At 38.0% G+C, this 19,770-nt stretch overlaps 1 protein-coding gene across 7 annotated transcripts in view; it reads right to left on the reverse strand.

The window, feature by feature from the left end:
- furinb (furin (paired basic amino acid cleaving enzyme) b) overlaps positions 1-19,770 on the reverse strand; it is a 66,431-nt gene that overhangs the window by 33,866 nt on the left and 12,795 nt on the right. For all 7 annotated transcript variants that reach the window (XR_013299582.1, XR_013299583.1, XR_013299581.1 and 4 more), the window contains exons 3-6: positions 10,330-10,428; positions 8,017-8,112; positions 6,678-6,806; positions 6,517-6,593 (exon numbers count right to left, since the gene is read on the reverse strand). Coding sequence is in view for 2 of the 7 variants with exons in the window: in XM_077596107.1 (XP_077452233.1) it covers positions 6,517-6,593; positions 6,678-6,806; positions 8,017-8,112; positions 10,330-10,428 (401 nt within the window). In the remaining 5 variants the exon portion in view is untranslated. The remainder of the gene's footprint in view (positions 1-6,516; positions 6,594-6,677; positions 6,807-8,016; positions 8,113-10,329; positions 10,429-19,770) is intronic.

Raw genomic sequence — 19,770 nt, forward strand, 5'->3', positions numbered from 1 at the left:
AATAAAATAGTGATTCATCAAACCAAAGACAAATAACCATGGCTGATTTTGTGTGTCTAAACACCTAAAATCCTGCAGGATAAGGGCATCCTCTGTGTTATAAAGTTTGATGAGGTGGAGTAGGCAAAGTAGGACGGTACATGAATAAGAAACAGATTTTCTTCACCCAGTATTGTAAACATTTTTTTTTCAAATTCTAGTAACAAAAACTATCACGTTGTCAATTCAGCAATGCAAAACCATCCTTCACAGGAATGTCAGACATACAGAAATACATATGTCTAAATTGTCATTCTAAAGACATACTTCCGGATACGCTTCTTTGCACTGTCGACATCCCTTTACTAATGTTTTCTTTTGGCTCCATTTAGCTTCTAAGGGGCATAAGAAAATAGTATTCTTTGAGCGGAACCATTAAGTTGTTGAGTCCAGAAAACTAACTATGATCAAACATCAACAAATGAACAATAATCAACAGCCTTTGTTGCTAATTAAAGCAGTGTTTCCCAACCTTTTTGAGCTGCAGCACACTTTTTGCATTGAAAAAATCTCAAGGGACACCACAATCTGAAAATCTTTTAATTTTATACTATGTCGCCTATTTTAACAATAGTCATTCTCATCAATGTTTTATCAGCAGTAATCACATAAACCTCCAAAATTATTCCAAAATCTAATTTTCACACTGACCTAATGCCACCAAAAGTTGATGTCTGCGGATCTGGAACAATTTCTAGTTCGAGTGATGCAAAATTAAGTACCGTATTTTCACGACGATTAGGCGCACTCAAAAGTCTTAAATTTTCTCCAAAATAGACAGGGCGCCTTATAATCCAGTGTGCTTTATATATGGGAAAAAAATTAAAATGTGCCATTTGTTGAGGGTGCGCCTTATAATGCAGTGCGCCTTATAGTCGTGAAAATACTGTAATATGATGTTTTTAATCGCATAATTTTATGACCTTTCTCCAAATATTACTTAAATCTAATATTACGCAAAAAATTGGGCTCACACAGACTTTACAAAATGACTGTTTAACAATTTGAATCTTGTAATAGTATAATCTATAATTTAACGTTCATGATGTTTTGATTTTAGCCTTGTAATAGTTCAATTTTAATCTCGTTATATTTATATTATTTTTTCTCTCTGAATATTACATTGTATGACTTCTTGCAATTTCCCATGGCACACCTAACCATTGCTCACGGGACAGTGGTTGGGAAACACTGCATTAAAGAAACAGAGACACGGAAAATATGTGCACCCTTGACAATGATGAGAGAAATGGTATTCCTATTTTTGGCGTGCCATGAATCCTATGGGAAATCTTACCTTGTCATTAAAAAAAAAATCAAAATGAGCCTACTTCTGAGCAGTGACAATGTTACAAGTCATTCATTCGCTGTAATAGAAAACAGGGATGTGGAAGACATTTAGATGTTACTAAATGTGTTTTTTTTAAATCAATGCTTCTCAATCAGTCTGTGCTCTAAAAATCCCCATCAGGTAAAACTGCTGACTTCAAACCCATCAAATACAAGGGTTACATGCCCCATAAAGAATGACATTGTTATATGATTATACTTTATGGATATAACTAAATTCATTTAACTGGCCTCTACAGTACTTGGGTCTTGCATTTTCTAAAAGCTATATTCCAGATATAAACACTGATGGAATGTAACCAAATTCAATTCTGTACTAAATTGCACACAACATTAAATTTTTTATTCTATATATTAAAATGTTTCACTGTGAGACCATAAGTATCACTGGGTGATACTCCAATTATAGCATTGCATTAAAGGGCTGGTTTAAATGTGGTGAATAAGCAAATCCACAAGTACATACAGCTTTGTTTGTGTTGTTATATGATAATGAGCAGGAAGGCTTAATATAGGCTTAATAGTAGGGCTCTCTTTGCATAACATTTGATTTCAATCTGTATTTTTGCGATGCATGTGCTCAATAATATAAAAAATAAACAGTAGTAGGCTTTTTACCCTTTTACTTGCGGTTAAAGACTATGTGGACAAAGACAACTCCATACTATTATTTGTCTATTTAAAAATGCATTAAATCATTGATTAAATTCAATGATTGATTGTTACATATTCTGAAACTGTAAACACGAATTCAATGATATTTCTGATAATGTGGTATATTTTCTTAGCCCCACGTTTACAGAGAAAGTGTAAAAAATAAAAAATAAAATAAATAAAAAAGAAGGCGTATGGTCAGGTACAAAAGTTATTTTAAGAAAACAATGGACAAGAGTATTCGGGCAATGACATAAAGGCCCAAGGTTTGATTCCTTCAGCAGCAATTATACTCGCAGCATGGCTACTGCAGGCCGCCTGTGAACAAACTGTGACAGATGTTATGCTCTTTGAATCTATCAACTTTATCACTCGGCAGCACAGCGTTAGAAGAGGAAATGAATCATTTTGATGGGCCATGTAGTTAAAAATGACTAATGTACTGTATGATATTGGCACTTGTGAATATGAAAACAATGTAAATATTTGTCATTTTTGTGCAGCAGGATATTGTAATAGATATTGCGATACGTGGCTCAGTCGTGGTGTTTTTTGTTATGGTTTTCTGGCGTGCTCCATTTGTTTAACAAATCTTTACGATGCATATGATTTCCTGCTTCTGAGTTTGTGTTGGATCAAGCTTCAACGGCTTGCTGTTTCACAACAGCTGAAAAAAACTGTAGTGGTTGTAATTTGTAGGTGCCACTACCTGCATGACAGGCATTGTAACACTCATGGGACAAGCTGAGAGCGGACAATAAATACAATCATACCACAAGTGTCAGTGCCTGAAAGTCTGCATCTTTGGTACCTTTCCCCTGGCAACAGTCACTTTCTTTCAACACGTCATGTTTGTTATTCCACACATTTTAAGGCAGAGGAGCATGCAGAAGACAAAATGTCTTTGCTCATCCAGATGAGATGTGGGTCTACTTGTAATCCTATATCTGAATAAAGTTTCAACCATAACAACTGTTTACTCTTTTCACAAAATAACATCAGGATTTATGTGAAAAAAAGATTATGAATCAAAAAGTGTGTTACAGCTAAATTCTTTTAATATATATGTGCTTTTTTCACTGCAGACCGAAACATGTTTTTTTTTGTTGTAAAATGCATTCACAGGCACGCTATAATTATCATGTAAGACAGGATGTGTCAATCTGGCATTACACAAGTAACATGGACTCCACACTTGCTAACTGTGGCTGGATGCAGTGTTCATAAGTCTAAGTTTAATTTGAGTTAAAACATACATTGAGGAGTTTTAAAATTCATATGTTGGCCATACACAGATTTGTATCTTGGCTCACCGGTCATTCTCATGTTCTTTGCGAGCTACTGTGCCTGTCTGAAATAATTGGTAGGGGTAGGAGAACTGCTTTTGAAAGTGAGGTCTACCAATTGGGCAAGCTTTTCTTAACTGGTGAGGACGGTTTTTAACCAAACCAAATGTAATAATATTTGATAAAGTTGCCACTATAGTGCTGTGAACAAATATATGAAGGACAAAGAGGCAAATATATTTTCTTGAATTGCAAACCAAATGAACAAATTCAACCAGTTATTCACAGTTACAAAAACTACCGGCACAATTCTACTAATTTTAAGGGCATAGACATAAACATTTAAGGGGCGAAAAATGGAAATTAACTTGGAGAGTAAATCAACTAATATCTTCAATTACTGCTGAATATAAACATCTTTTAGCAAGCGTGGAACACAAATCTTGCCCTGTAGACCGGAAATGTATTCATGATTTTGGAATCCTATTATATAGAGTTAAATTTTAAGACCTTGTTTACAATACTTTATTCAGTGTTGGTTTAATAACACAATACATTTTTGGTCTCCCTTTTCAGGGTCATTCAAATCTGATTCCAAATTCATTTCTCTCTCTCCCTCTCATCTCATTTTCTGAACCGCTTTATCCTCATTAGGGTCAGGAGGGGTGTGGAGCCTACCCCAGCTGATTCCAGGCCAGAGGCGGGGGACACCCTGAATCAGTGGCCAGCCGATCGTAGTCCTAATTCATTTTCTAGTTCCTAATTCAAGTGGGAAGGTATTGATGAATTGTGTTGTATTAAGATTTTATTTAGGTGTGCATCACCGATAAGGAAATAAAATTTTAGTGCTGTTAGTGAATTGTAGTATTGCTAAGGTTTGCTTCGAGATAATAAAACAGTTGGCAAAATAATGAAACACTGATCAATAATATAGCAGCATTCAGTGCTGCCTGTGTCCATTCCAATATCAGTCAAAACTGCCAAGTTGTGAGGCGTAGAGCGTGACACAATAATTTGAAAAATCTGACCAAAAAAATTGTCTAAATGTTTTTAATCAAACAGGCAGCCTGAAAAACACATAACTCTTGAATAACCTAGAATCTTATCATATCCAACTGCAGCCCGGTGAGCGAGTGGTTAGCACGTCGGCCTCACAGTTCTGGGGTTGGGATTCCAGGTTGTTCCTGACTGTGTGGAGTTTGCATATTCTCCCCGGTCTTGCGTGGGCTTACTCTCGGTAAACCAGTTACCTCCCACATCCCAAAAACATGCACTGGTTGAACGCTCTTAATTGCCCCTAGGTATGAGAGTGAGTGTGAATGATTGTCCGTCTCCTCGTGCCCAGTGATTGGGTGTCCCTTGCCAGGTGCCCGAAGTCAGATCTTCCAAACATCAGACCATTCCAATATAGACAGACACTGCTTTTAATTCAAGACTCATATTCAACATAGAGTGCTTTCTAGCTGACTCGGCAATGGAGTGCTTGACAGTAAAAATGTCAACCTTCTGTGATTTAAAAGAGGGTATGTGCATCTTTTCAAAGCTACACATGGGGTTTGAATCAGAGGTGGGGAGGTGGTGCTGCTTTCTTTGTTTTGTCAGTGGGAGAGCAGGATAGAGTGGCACTATACAACGTACTGACAGAAATTGCTTAGTTCTCAGTACAATTCCTCAATCTCACAGCAAGGACAAGAAAAGAGACTTTTAATCAAAACTAGCAGCTGCTTTCATGACAAAAGAAAATAAATCTCTCATCCGATTTAGTAGGTCTAAAACAACAATGAGGTATGCCTTAAAGACTTAAGCCACAACCAGGAGTTCTCACCAAAGATAGTTATTCGTTAACTTCATGTCGAAAATTTCACAAAGAATATATTATCTTTTTGATACGTTCTTTGTAACTGATGTGAAGAAAAAAAAATACAGATGAAAACAAAGAAGCACTAGTCTTTGAAAATAGTGTCAGAACAATTCTTCCTGTCTAGATGTGAAGGCACGAGGCTTTCATTTACTCCAGGGGGTTTCAAATAAGGCCGAGCACGAAAATATCACAAGAAAGAGCTGGGCTGAGAATTACATTTCATTCCATGCTAGGGTTTTTCATGCAATCCTCATAGGCAACATGCATGAATGACTTAAGGCACGTGAAAGCCAATTGCCAAATCGGTGCCGAAATGAATGCTAGTGCTCTCAGGGCTTCAGTGTTATCAAATATTGAAACCATCTGGAAGTTAGGCAATGTGTATGTATTCCCTAAACCAACCAGTACATTCAAAAAGTAACTTTTTTTGAGAAAAAATTTAGACAAGGTGGATTATTTGGCTGAATTGAACTATATATTAGGAGGCGAAACCACAGAGAACCACACAAGTCCTGCCACGACTCAGAAATTCCAGGCAGCGGTGAAAGGGCAAGACAGCTGGAAAATTGGTCCTATACTTCACCAGTTAATGCCTTACATTCACCCAACTCCCATCCTGACATCCAAACTTTGCGCATCATTTTGTTTTTAAGTTACTGTGGAATGCGTGGTTAGCACATTGGCCTCACAGTTCTGGGGTCCTGGGTTCGATTCCCAGGTCAGTCCTCATGTGCGAAGTTTGCGTGGGTTTTCTCCAGGTACGCCTGTTTCCTCCCATATTCCAAAAACGTCCATGGTAGCCTAGCTGAACGCTCTAAATTGCCCTTAGGTATTAGTGTGAGCATGAATGGTTGTCTGTCTGCTTGTGCCCTGCGATTGGCTGGCCACCAATTCAGGGTGTTCTCTGCCTGGTGCCCAAAGTCATTTGGGAAAGGCACCAGCCCCCCATGCACTTTACAGTGGAAGAGTTGTTAGCACGTCCACCTCACAGTTTTGTTCCAATCTTCTGTGTGGGATTTCTCTCATATATCCCAAATATGCAGGAATGGTTGAAAAGCCTAAATTGTCCTCGGATATGAGTGTGAATGGTTGTTCATAGCTCTCTGGCCTGTGGCAACCAATTGAGAGTGTCCCCCGCCTACTGCCCATAGTTGGCTGGGATCAGTTCCAGCACCCCTGCCACCCCATGTGAGGATAAGCGGTACAAAAATGAACAACTGACTATAAGCAATTTGAAAATGCAGTAGTAAACTTGTTCGCTTTCCTTATTTAGGAGTAGTGATAAGTAATTCCTTGCCCAATTGTTATGGTCACTGCATTCCTTACCTGTTCTCATTACGCTGAGTGTATCTTGGTTGGGGGTCGGCATCTCCATCATTCACATCATAGCTGGCTTTTGGGTCCTGAATTACCAGAAACCAAGGTTAAAAAACCCGCCATGTTCTTTCGATTTATTAATGAAGCAACATGACAATCTTTTCACTCACATAATTGCCGATGAGATCAGGGTGGTCTTTTTCAATGCCATCATCCAGTATTGTAACCACTATTCCTTTTCCCGTGTAGCCCTGAGCCCAAGCTATTTTGGTATTTAAGTCTTGATGAGTCAAGGTCGACTGGAGGAATCACAAGATTAGAAAGTTTTCAACATTTTATAAGAATTTAGCAGAACTCTTTCTCTTTGGGTAGATATATACCGCTGCTCCGCCAAAATCCAATTTATTGTGTAAATGAGATTTTGGATGGTGCTGAGATTGGATGAATAAATGATGATTTAAAGGTATTCTCCTGTGACGCCTAGATTTGAGAGGAATAATTAACTGTTGGGTGCATTTCAAAGCTGTTGAAAACAATTATGACTTAATCAATTAGTTGTTAACAAAATGGGAAAAAAACAACACTTTAAATTGACAACCGTCAGCCAATCAAGAATGTGGCACACATTAAGAGCATTGAAGTATGAGTCAGCGAGCAAGTTAGGTGAAATGCGAATTAAATAATTTAGGAACACAACAAACATGAAAAAACACTTATTTCCACTAAAAAAGAAGAACACAGAAGTCACCAAATCTCTGTGCAAGTTTCAATGCTTAGCAAATAAACCATTCAGATCATGAAGCAAATTTAATGTAGACGTTTTCAAAAATTAAACATTCAACGATTTACTATTCCATTCAGGAAATATTAAATTATTTATCTCACACTCAACTATAACTTGAAAAGTCATAAATGAATAAAGTAGATCTGAAACAAATGATTACCCAGGTGAAAAAAGTAAACTTAGTGTACTAAACTTTAGCACACTTTTTAATATACTTGTAGCATGCTATTTTGTGAGAGCTAATTTTGTATTAAATATAGTCTAATTTTAATTAAATTGTGAAAAGAGCATGCATGCTTGGCTGGCTGAATAGTCTAATTTCCTAAACCGTGAGCACAAATTGTTGTTTGTCTCGTTGTGCCCTGGGATGGGCTGGTAGCCAATTTACAATTTTCCCGCCTACTGCCCAAAGTTGGCTGGGATAGGCTCCAGCACCCCTGCGAACATTGTGAGGATAAGTGGAACGGAAAATGAATGAATAATGAGCATGGCTTTAATGAAGCCCAGTGGGGCTTAAATTTGGACAAAGTACTTTTGTGCTGTAAAATCTGATGGTAAACAGTTCATAATATTTATACCAAATTATTATGTGTCATTTGCTTGAAATAAATTAATAAAAAAAAAGCACATTTGCATCATTTGGATCACAGTACAGAGTGAAAATGCCATGTCTAGAAAATGTATACATGACTGACCTATAAGACAAATTAGTAATCATTACACACCAGGTACCACTGCTTGAGGAAATCAGGGTCCGTTGGTTCTGCAAAGACATCCCGCCGCTTCCTTCTTTTAACCACTTGCTGCTCTGCCCATAGAACCTGAGGTGTGCAACATACAGAAACAAACACACATTGATTTTGGCATTATTGGACTCTAAGACTGTAATTAAAAATTGCTCTTACATTAACCCACAATATACCAGCTACGTGCAGAGGGTTCACCTCCAAAATAGAGGGAGCTGAACTCTGCTTCAACTCTGACAGATTAAATGCACTGTTGGTGGGAATATTGCAAGATGTGATTTTAGACTGATCTTTAACCAGGATGAAAATAGTGGGCACTGAATTCAATTTTAGCGTACTGATCTCTTGCACACATGGCAACAGGTATGAAAATCACTGCATAAAACGGTTTCTAAAATGGCTGATTGCCGAGTAGATTGAAAGGTGTGAACTAGTGGATGCACATGAATTAGATTTGGACTAATGAACCAAAATTAAAATTGTACTTTCAATTCATTACAGCCATGTATATATATATATATATATATATATATATATATATATATATATATACATACATACATACATACATGTACAGTCGTACCTCTACTCACGAAATTAATTGGTTACCAGGTTTTTTTGTAACTTGAAAATTTTGTAAGTAGAGGTGTACTTCATATGTAAATCCTCTAATTCGTTTCACGGTCCTCACACAATTACCAACTAAATCATTTAAAATTGGTCAAAGTGTCCCAATTTTGTATGAAAGGTGAGGACACAAAAATGAGAGAAAATTATAAGGAAATTATTTATTAATGTCTTACAATAAATAAAGCTTATGAAAATGTGTCCTGCACTGATGAAATATCTCCCTCCACAGCCGTTATAGATGTAATACATGTGTTTGTCCGCCAGATGGGGGCGGCAAGAGCCCGTTCTACCAGGGCCGAAAGCCGTCCACTTTGTAGTACATTTGAGACTTTTACGTGTGCCTTGTGTGTGTATGTGTGTGTGTGTGTGTGTGTGTGTGTGAAAATATGTCCAACGTTGCATTTGTAGTTTTTAATCGCTTAATAATGGGAATTCAAAATAAAATAAGGACATTTATTTACTTTTTGGGGGGCATTCGTAAGTAGCGGTATGACTGTATATATATATAAATATATATACGTATATATATATACACACACACATGTATGTATATATACACACATAGTATATACAAATATGTGTATATATACACATACATATTTACAAATATATGTATATATACACATATACATATATATAACTATATGTATATATAAATATATATATACAGACGCTCCCCTACTTACGAACATTCAACTTACGAACAACGGTACATACGAACATGTCTGCAAATTGCGTTTATGTCGAAAAATGTTCGTAAGTCCAATTTTGTATTTCTTTCCGAGTAGTGCTTCTTTCCGCCGCTAATACGCCTGGCGCTGTGAGGGCTCAGCTCACCCAGCATCTACCTTCTTCGTTGCAATGCGGAAGTGCGTGACGTATCTCCAGTGCGCAAAGAACCTTTTTCATTTGTATCATTAAATATCTCGTGCATCCATTATTGAATATGGTTGGTAAAAAGTGAAACGCTTCTATTGAGGGAGTTGCAAGGAAGAGGCAAGCCATTTCATTTGAAACTAGTGGCAATAATAACGAAGCTTGATGCGCGTGAGAGTGGTGAGCGTTGCACGGGCATACAACTTCAATCGTTCGACCGTCAGTACCATTTATAAACAGAAAGATCGAGCAGCAGGACCCAAATATTGAACGTTGCACAAAGTTTGCAAATCAATTGAATGATGCCATACAGTGCTACCGCATCATTTATGATGAAAAAAAGAAGAAAACTGTGCAATCGTCGTTAGATCGCTTCTTTCGGCCAGTTTCTAATACATAAATCTCTCTCTCTCTACAGTACTGTACATATTCTCTCCATTTTATTAAATGTTTTTTTCAGTACAAACCAATGCGTGTTACTTATACAAGCCTTAAACATACAAATGCACTTATATAAACCTTTAATATACTTATATAGGGCTTAAACATAAATTATAATAGAAAATATAGCACTGAATCAACTTACAAACAAATTCAACTTATGAACAATCGCTCGGAACCTAACTCGTCCGTAAGTAGGGGAGCGTCTGTATATATATTTTCTTTCACTGTGCATTCTTTGGCTGCTGTGACTAATAGTCTGGAAAAATAATGTTTTTCTTCAAAACATTCAGGCCCTTTTTGACTTGAGGGTTTGGTAACTGTGAGTCCATGTAAAAGTCTTACTTGTGTCTCTTGTTGCAGTCCGATGTGTAGCCCTCTGTGTCGGGAAAAAGCTCTCTTCTCAACAGCGTGATGTCTGAAATGATAATAATCTCCAAAAACCTACACACAAAGAAAGGAAGGTAATAAGCTCTTTTTCTCGCCTTGAAGAATAAAAAGTACTTTAAATTTCATACATCCCCCAGCCATCCATCTTATATATCAGTGATTCCCAACCACAGTGCCACGGCACACTGGCGTCCCATGAGCGATGGTCAGGTGTGCCACGGGAAATTACAAGTCATACATTGTAATATTCCGAAAGAAAAAAAATCATATTACGAGTTTAAAATTGATTTATTACAAGGTTAAAATAAAATTATGGCTTCAACTTTTAATAACGTTAAGTCTGTGTGAGTGCAACATTGATTTTCACGTAATATTGGGAGATTTAAGTAATGTTGGGAGCAAAAGTACTTAAAATTATGATATTTAAAAACTTATATAACTTATTTTTATATCACGTCAACATCAACTTTAGGTTAGTGTGAAAAATTTGACTTTGGAATAATTTTTGGGGGATTATTTGATTCCTGTTGAAAAAACTTTGTTGAGAACGACTTTATATTGATGATATAAGCGACATAGTTTTAAATTAGATTTTCCAATAGTAATGTGCCTTGACATTTTTCTTAAATGCAAAAAGTGTGCCACAGCTCAAAATAATATGTGAAACACTGTTCTATACCACTGACTTCACCTCTGTGGAGGGTCACAGGAGGGGTTGGTGGAGCCTTAAATAACCGCTGCTCTCTGAGCGATGTGGCCAAATCTGACAAATCTGTCCTGTCAGGCAGTATCTGAAGTTATGCAACAAGTCTTAATGTAAGGCCAAGTCATCCGTCATTTCAGATTTCCTAAACAACCCAAATTTACATTTTGGACTAGAAGTGAGTATCATTCAACTGCCGCCACTTCTTGGCAGAGTCAAGTATGATACTGTATTGTGTTTTACAATACTTAAGGAGAATTTCACGTGTACCCGGGCAGAATGAAAAGTCTATCACCGAGTGCTGGTTTCACAACAAAAAAACAAGTTTACTGTATGTCACAATAAAAACAATAAAAATTTTCTGTGTGTGTGTGTGTGTGTGCATCACTGTACAGAAAATGCTCGCATCCCAGCTAACTTTCCAGATCCAAATTGTGTTATCCGTAATAATTTTTGCCGACTTGGTCGTGTAAAAAAATCTACCAGGAGATTTGCAATCTATTAATAAAGTTTGACTGACCTATCTGACTGATTTGTTGACATTAGCGCAGCACCGTCTAATGGATGCATATTAACGTAGCTCCAGCCTCTTCTGTAGCGCCTTATAATGGAAAAAGTTTTCAAATATGTCATTCATTGAAAGTGCGCCTAACAGTGTGGAAAATACCGTACATATATATGATTTTTGTGCTAGAAGAAAGCCCTTTCGAAAGCAAAGTGCATTTGTGTGTGTAAGAGAGTGCAACAGGAAAGAATGATGCCATCAATGCCTGAAGCGTTTGGGAGAAAACTGTCATTGCAGGTAAACAGACAGTGAAAGAATAACAAAGACCAAAAAACCTGCCTATTTTTTTCAATGTGCTGGCCTTGACAAAGCTTTAGAGCCAAAGACTGACAGATGAAATGCTCTAACACCTTAGAGCAAGGGTGTCAGACTCGGATTGGTTCGCGGGCTGCGTTAACATCAACTCGATTTCATGTGGGCCGGACCATTTTAGATATAATATTTAGATTTTTTTTAATAAATGGATTAAAAGAACTGGATTAAAAGCCCTGAATATTCCGTATTTTATAGCTCTAAAACAATGTTTATTTTAGCTTTTTTATATATATATTTTTAGCTTTTACAAAATGATTTTTAAACTAAAAACACAGAAAAAATTGATTAAACAATTACAATTATTGATTTAAAAGGGGGAAAATCAGGAAATTTAATATACATCTATACTCTTTTTAATTTGATCCTAAAACAGAAAGTCAGCACTCATGATTTACTTTCCTGGGCCACAGAAAATGATGCGGCGGGCCAGATTTGGCCCCTGGGCCACCACTTTGACACATGTGCCTTAGAGTGTCGTATTTGCTCAGACTTAGTCGTTAGAAGATACCAAATGTTCTACACTATAAAGCGCAAATAAAAGACTAATTTTCTCAAAAGGCAGCGGTGCGCCTTATAATCTGATGCACCTTACATATTGGTTAATCATTGTATGACATCCCTTTAGCACAGCTTCATGCACTCGATGTATAACACAACTCCTAACCACTACTACTACTACTATTACTACTACTACTACTACTACTATTACTACTAATATTACCACCTACCACCACCACTACTACTGCGTTCTACAATCCGGTGCGTCTTAGATGTGAAACATATTTTAAGAATGGTCATTCATTGAAGGTGCGCCTTACAGTGAGGAAAATGCGGTACTTCAAGTTGAAAGATGGATTTTTTTGAGAAGAAAAAACAAAGGATAAAACATGCATGACAAATATTAGCCTGCATGAATGTACAGACATCATCCAAGCAGAAGTAAAGGGAAAATAATCATTGGAGATTTAGACATTGCTGTATGTGCATTGGTGCCACTGGGGAATGACTCACCTTCCCTGTCCAGTGGAGCAGATTGTAAGAGGAGAAAAGGAGTAAGATGCAAGATTTGTCAGGCCCACCAGCAAGGATAAATGTGCACGAGGCAAGAGAGGAGTTCTGAACAGGAAGGAAGACCTTTTTAGAGCTGCAGACTGACATGCTGCAGGCTGGGTGACCTGACTGGAGGCATGAACCCTCATCTGGAATCACTGAGACTAAGTCGCCAGCTGTCAACTTTGATTTGAGTTTTAAACATCAGGTGACAACAAATCATATGGGAGTAAATCACCCTTACTATTTTGCAATAACAAGCAGGGTTAACAAAAATGTCACATTATCACTATAGCGTTCCATCAAAGAAAATGCTTCCACACCTGGCTTAATTCCCTTGCTTCAACAATGCGCGTTACATATACTACAAATGTTTAATCATTTGAATGACACAACTAGAACACGGTTGATCCACATTTTTTCACTTACGATCCGATCTCGATACTTGAATAAAAATATCTGCCAATACCAATACTAACCTACTATGCATACTATACCAGAGCCCCTTGTCCTTTAAGATTTTGTTTATTTTCAAAGAGGCTTTACTAAATTTCTACCAACAGGCAAGTGAAATACTATTTATGAATGTTTGCAAGGTCACAAAAGGTCTGGAAAAACAGGGAATCCTGTTCACAGGAAATTCCCATCATCTGTCTGCAAACTATGGAAAGATTTTCACAAATGGAAGCTAATTATTCCACCTCTCCTTGAGATTTACTTCTGCTCAGGAAATCAATTCCACATTTTACAGACAGGGAGTTTGTGAAGTCATTTCAACATACTACAACATTTAAGGTGCAGTTGTAGCTCATCGGTAAGATATTTTTACAGATGATATTATACTATGTAAAATGTGTATACAGTGGTACCTCGACATACGAGCACCCCGACATACGAGCAATTCGAGATATACGAGTAAAATTTTGAGCACTTGACAACGAGATGTAGTATATACGCCATTCGCACTGACTAACGGGGAAAAAAACACTGAAAAGGGGCAACGCTCTGCCCAGTGCTCGTAGAGACATTACACGAGGGAGTTGCGACCACAGAGACATTACACGAGGGAGTTGCGGGGGGAGAGACAGTGCCCATGATGTTCTTATGAGCAGCCTCTCGCGTCCGCTGTCTGCTCGTATATCAAAATTTGTCTCGTATCTCAAGATAAATATTTGCTCAAAATTTTACTCGTATCTCAAATTGCTCGTATGTCGGGGCACTCGTATGTCGAGGTACCACTGTATAGTACACATGACATTTAAACTGCTGTCTGAACCCAATACCAATGCTGAATCGGACCAGTCCCATCCCTAAATACAACACAACTTCGCAATGACTGATTCAAACCATTGGCTCTCTATATTTTCTTCGTACAACCCCAACAGGCCTAGTCGGCATGGTACTAATGTCGCAAACTATGATGAATCTTTACACATTAATGTAGGAATGTCAGACTAAATACATTTTTAGGTAGGGGGCCCTTTAAACATTAAACTGCAAGTGATTTGTTAAGTTTCAAGGGTTGAGATAATAACCTCAAGGTTTTTACTGGCTATATCCCTCGGTCTTAAAATAATGAAAAAAAGACATAAAAGGAAACTGCCAATGAATGATGCAAGATTGAGATGTGACCCATGAAATTAATGGCTTTGGCATAGAATATGATAACGATGAGACAAAAGGTTGATTTGTGCTGCACTGGAGTGGTCTTTCTGTGGCACAAACTCATTTCTATAGTGTTGATGTATGATTTAGACCAGGAGTGTATTAGTCCAACCAAATGGACATCAATATGATGCCTCTGATCTCAATCCTTTGAAGCCCGAACCACTAAATAATTCTTTAGAGTCATATGCTTTAATGGTCTCTCAGAACAAAAGACGTCAAAATTTTAAGTATAACTTGTCGGAAATTTGTATGATATTTATATGATACATCAGTTTTTAGCAGGAAAGAAAATAGCACTTAATGCATCAGGTGTGGTATTTTTGTCCATATAGGGTTAAGTAAGGATGTGGGTGGAGTTATCAGCGAGCCTGCAATATTATGAGTACACAACAGATACCAAGGCCACTTCGTGGTGTGGAGATTCACTCGCGTGACTTCGGTGCGGGCAGGCACAGGCTCAAGTCTCGCTGGTGGCGGTATGACTGGGAGTGCGGATGGTCGTTTGTCTCTGTGTGCCCTACGGCTGACTGGCGACAAGTCTAGGGTGTAGTTGCCTTTCGCCCAAAAGTCAGCTGGGATAGGCTCCAGCAACCCCTGCAACCGTTTCGAGGATGCGCAGTATGAAAGATTGTTACGACTCCCCCTGATGGTAAGCTATACCAGGGAGTCGCAACTACCACAGCAGAAAGATTCAGTCAATGATGAGCCAGACACACATTGCAAGTAGCCTTCAATGAGGATTTATTAACAAGAACGTCCACCAAAACCTGGACTACGGGACACCATAGGGGAAGCAAAAGATATTAAAGCGGCACCCTCAAATAAAACAGTAAAAAAACACCCTCCCAGACAGGTGTTCAAATGCACACCCACAAAATACAGGAAATAAGGCCTAAGGGTGCCACTGTCAGAACTGATGTAATAAAAGTCTAGACAGGGGAATGAACTACATGTATAAATGCAACAAACTATATGTATACCCCGGGGTGTCTAAACTTATCTCAAGTCCCCCTATGCAGCCCCAAAATAATTAACTCGATCAACATAAATACTCAATATAACCATGAGTAGAAAAACTTACAATATTAGTTGAAGCTGGGGCAAACAAACTTACGCAACACTAGCCAATGAGTGCTGTCTTAGAGAAAATAAGGACTCCACTGCCTCAGCATTTACAATCACATGCAGTCAGGGAGCAAAAATCCAAGAAGGCCAAATTGCAAAATAAAAAGGGTTTAAATAAGGACAGGAAGTGGATCTTGATTGGAGGAGGGATGATTGGGAAGTAGTCACAGCTGTGTTGGCCTGGGCAAGGCTTTGCAACAGGGGTGGAGCCACAGCTCCAGGTACCTGTAAAGAAAAAGAAACCACACACAAAACAACACACCCTGCTATATAGTGTACCCAGGCTGACAGCCGTAACAAAGATGAGTGAATAAATAGATGCCAACTTCACTCAAAACTACTACATTGCATTTCAGATGTTACTATTTCAAGTTTATGTTTTTCCATTGAATTATTTAGCTCTCTCACCACGTCTACAGCGCCATGCCTCAAGGCATTTTACATACGTGCTTTGAATCTTGATTAAAAAACAGACATATTAAATACAGAGTTAAATCACAGTTTCTAGAAATACCCAGAGGGCACTTTTTGGCTAAATCAGAAATTACCAAACATTGAAGTGAAGGTTTATTGCTGTTTTAATGGATTTATTTTCATAGGGATTTTCATCAGCCTTAATTATAAAAGAATGTATGTAGTTGATTAATGAGATTACAAGAAAAGTAGCAGAGATGCACTCTTTCCAGGAGTTCCCTTGTTCTGCTGAGGACTTGGACTAACCCCTAAATCCTACATACTCAGACTACGCCCAGCATGGTCCAACAAAAAGAGGGAACAGTTTTTTTTCTTTGCTCTGTCAACGTCCGGACGAATTTCACCCTCCAGTTTAGCGCACGTCAAGCAGGAATAGTACAGTAACAATATCTTTCCTTTAAAGTAAAGTGTTCATAAAAATATTATGAATCTTATTATTTTCCATATTTTATTGAAAATTCTCATGTCATCTCATTTTCTGAACCGCTTTAGAACGGGGGGGGGGGGGGGGGGGTCGAGTCTATCCCTGCTGTCTCCGGGCCAGAGGCAGGGGACACCCTAAATCGGTGACCAGTCGATAGAAGAGCACAAAGAGACGGACAGACAAACATGCACACACCCATACCTAGGGGCAATTTAGAGTGTCCAATCAACCTACCATGCATGTCTTTGGAATGTGGGAGGAAACCCAAGCAGGTCCGGGGAGAACATGAAGACTCCACACAGATGGACATGACCTGGATTTGAACCCAGGACCCCAGAGCTGTGAGGCCGACGCGCTAACCACTCGCTCCACTGGGCCACCCTATTGAAATTTCCACTTAACAAAATTGATATCTCATTTTGAATAGAATAGTGCTTTCGTATCTCTAAACGTCCTTTTAACGCCGCCCTTATAATGAAAAAAACTCCACTTTTTTAATTCATTCATTTATCGTTCCACTTATTAATTCATTATATTTTTCTCGTTTTACTGGATGCGCCTTTACTGCTGACCCCTATGTATATTTCCCTTTGTTTTGTTGTGAATAAAGTTATTTAAAAACACGAGCTCCTATGTTTTGTGCATGGGCGTTTAGAGTTTGTGTGTAGGTGGACCGGAGTTGAGACGTATGCAGTGGGCATTATGAACCGTGGACAGCATGCAGGAGGGGCGGATCGGACAACGGGGAATTTTGGGTGTTATGGTGGCAATGGCAACGAAAACTAGAAAGGTTTGAGTTGAAGTGAAAGTACTCCAACACTTAAGCCGTCAATTATTGCTGAGTATTTACAATAAAGCATTTACCCAAAACATGCACATTTAAAGGATTAAACAGACTGCTATTGCCTTTTCATTCTTAAAAATTTATAACTCGTAAACACATGCTGACATCCTCTAAGTCGTCACCAAGAGGCACATTACACAGCTGGGTCGTACATTAAGAAAGTTGTTCAATCTACTGCTCTAAAATCAAGGCTAATTGGGTGTTTTCAAATGAAGGATAATTATTTGTTTACATCTTTCATTAAACTGGAGACTTCTTGCCTCAGCTGCCTTAATAGTGGGACTTGTCAGTGGGAGAACCAAGCTTGGAAAAACTTCAGATCAATGAAGTGGAAGTAGTGCAAATATTTTACATTAAATATAATAATACCACAAGGATAGTAGAGGCACATTTAACCCATAAAGGATGACTTTCCTAATCTACCTTAACCCTGCATTATCCTGACATTTTCATTATTTTTTGGGGATTAGTCATCATTGGGCAATGTATATGCATAATACTACTTAAATACAAATGTAGAATTCATATACCCCCAAAAATTTGAATACCATGAAAAAGTTAAATATTGTTGTAAGAAATTTCAGAAAGTAAAACTGTTATTTTACAGTATTATACTACATCATAGATCACTGGAATCAGTTTGTCTTTCTGGATTGTCGGCTTTATCGGGGGACTATGAATCATATTGCTGTCAAACCTGGTGTGAGCGTGCGTCTTGGCAACAAATGGCATCAAAATTGCCAAAACAATTATCCAAATATTAGGAGAGTACAAATATTTTTTTCTCTCTCAACTACTACGTGTTGCCATCACAACAGGTTTTGCAGATGTAGCCACCATTACATTATGCTTGTTGCAAATAGGAATGTTCCTCCACCCTGGGTGAACTTTGAAAACTGTTTCCATAAATAGCAGTTATGTGAAGAAATGACCCAATTAAAATGCACAAGTGTTCACTTGAGTTAATGGCCAAACATATCATACACGATACATTAATTTTGTGCAATGTGATATTTTTTCTCCTTGATAAAAACTAATGAATCATATGAATATAATACAAAGCTATGAAAAGTATATATATAAAACGTTGAGGCTTTTTATTACGAGGTTCCATGAAAGGCTCCGTGTTTAAATTATTTTAATTTGCAGTCAATTATTTAGTGGTTTGGGTTTTCAAGGTTTAAAAATACATTTCTGTGTCCATGTGTAGTGTCATTGATGTCATAATTGCGTGAAACGGCACAGGCAGGTATTAGCCCTGCAAAAAATGGCACGGAAATCAAGCACAATTTTTTTTTGTTTTTATTCAGTCCCTTTACCACCAGTTGCGGCAGAACTGGTAACGAATTGACACCAAGTTCTGTTATCCAACCCAATCTTGTAATAAACAGCCCCCTGTATGAGCTCTTCTACATGTTTGTATATCTATGTATGAAGGAGAAGACTAACATGTGTACATACATACATTTATACATATGCATGTATATACAAATAATTTACGGCTACACACTCATTTTGTCTGATGAGTCTTTCAAAGAATTCACGTATATAAGTGCAAGACAGTGAGTCGGACTGCAGCAGGGAAGGAAAAAAATGGAAAGGAAATATGTAAAACAGGCTGAGTTCAGTATTCTGACCTTCACTTCAAGGACTGAGCTCAGAAAAATTAAAGCTGTCAGCAACTTTTGTGCATGTAGCAGAAACAAGTCAGTATAAAAAATAAGTGGCAGTTGTTCCACTCCAGCATAATTCCACAATCATTAATCCCATTAATTCATTTTCTGAACCGCATATCTTCACGGGGGTCATGGGGGGTGCTGGAGCCTATTCCAGCCAACTATGGCCAAGAGCTGAGGACACCCTGATTCGGTGACCAGCCAATCCCAAGGCACTGGGAGATGGACAACCAACCATTCACGGTCACAGATACCTAGGGGCAATTAAGAGTGTTCAACCAGCTTCAATGTGGGAGGCAACTGAAGTACCCGGAGAAAACCCACACAAGTCATTGCATTGAAAAAGAGAATTGAATCTCAATTGGTCTGACAATGAGTTTTCCACAGGATAGAGATCATCACTTTATGAGAAAACATTGACTTAGATATTTGGGGGTATATGTTTCAGGTTATTATCCATTTGCAACACCCATTTGCACCCAAACTTTCTGTCTCATGTCTTGAGATTTTGCTTTAGTAATTCCCTTACCCCAATAACTGCTGGTGCCATTC

Source organism: Stigmatopora argus, chromosome 3, assembly GCF_051989625.1.
Source record: "Stigmatopora argus isolate UIUO_Sarg chromosome 3, RoL_Sarg_1.0, whole genome shotgun sequence".
In the NCBI taxonomy this organism is placed as follows: domain Eukaryota; kingdom Metazoa; phylum Chordata; class Actinopteri; order Syngnathiformes; family Syngnathidae; genus Stigmatopora; species Stigmatopora argus.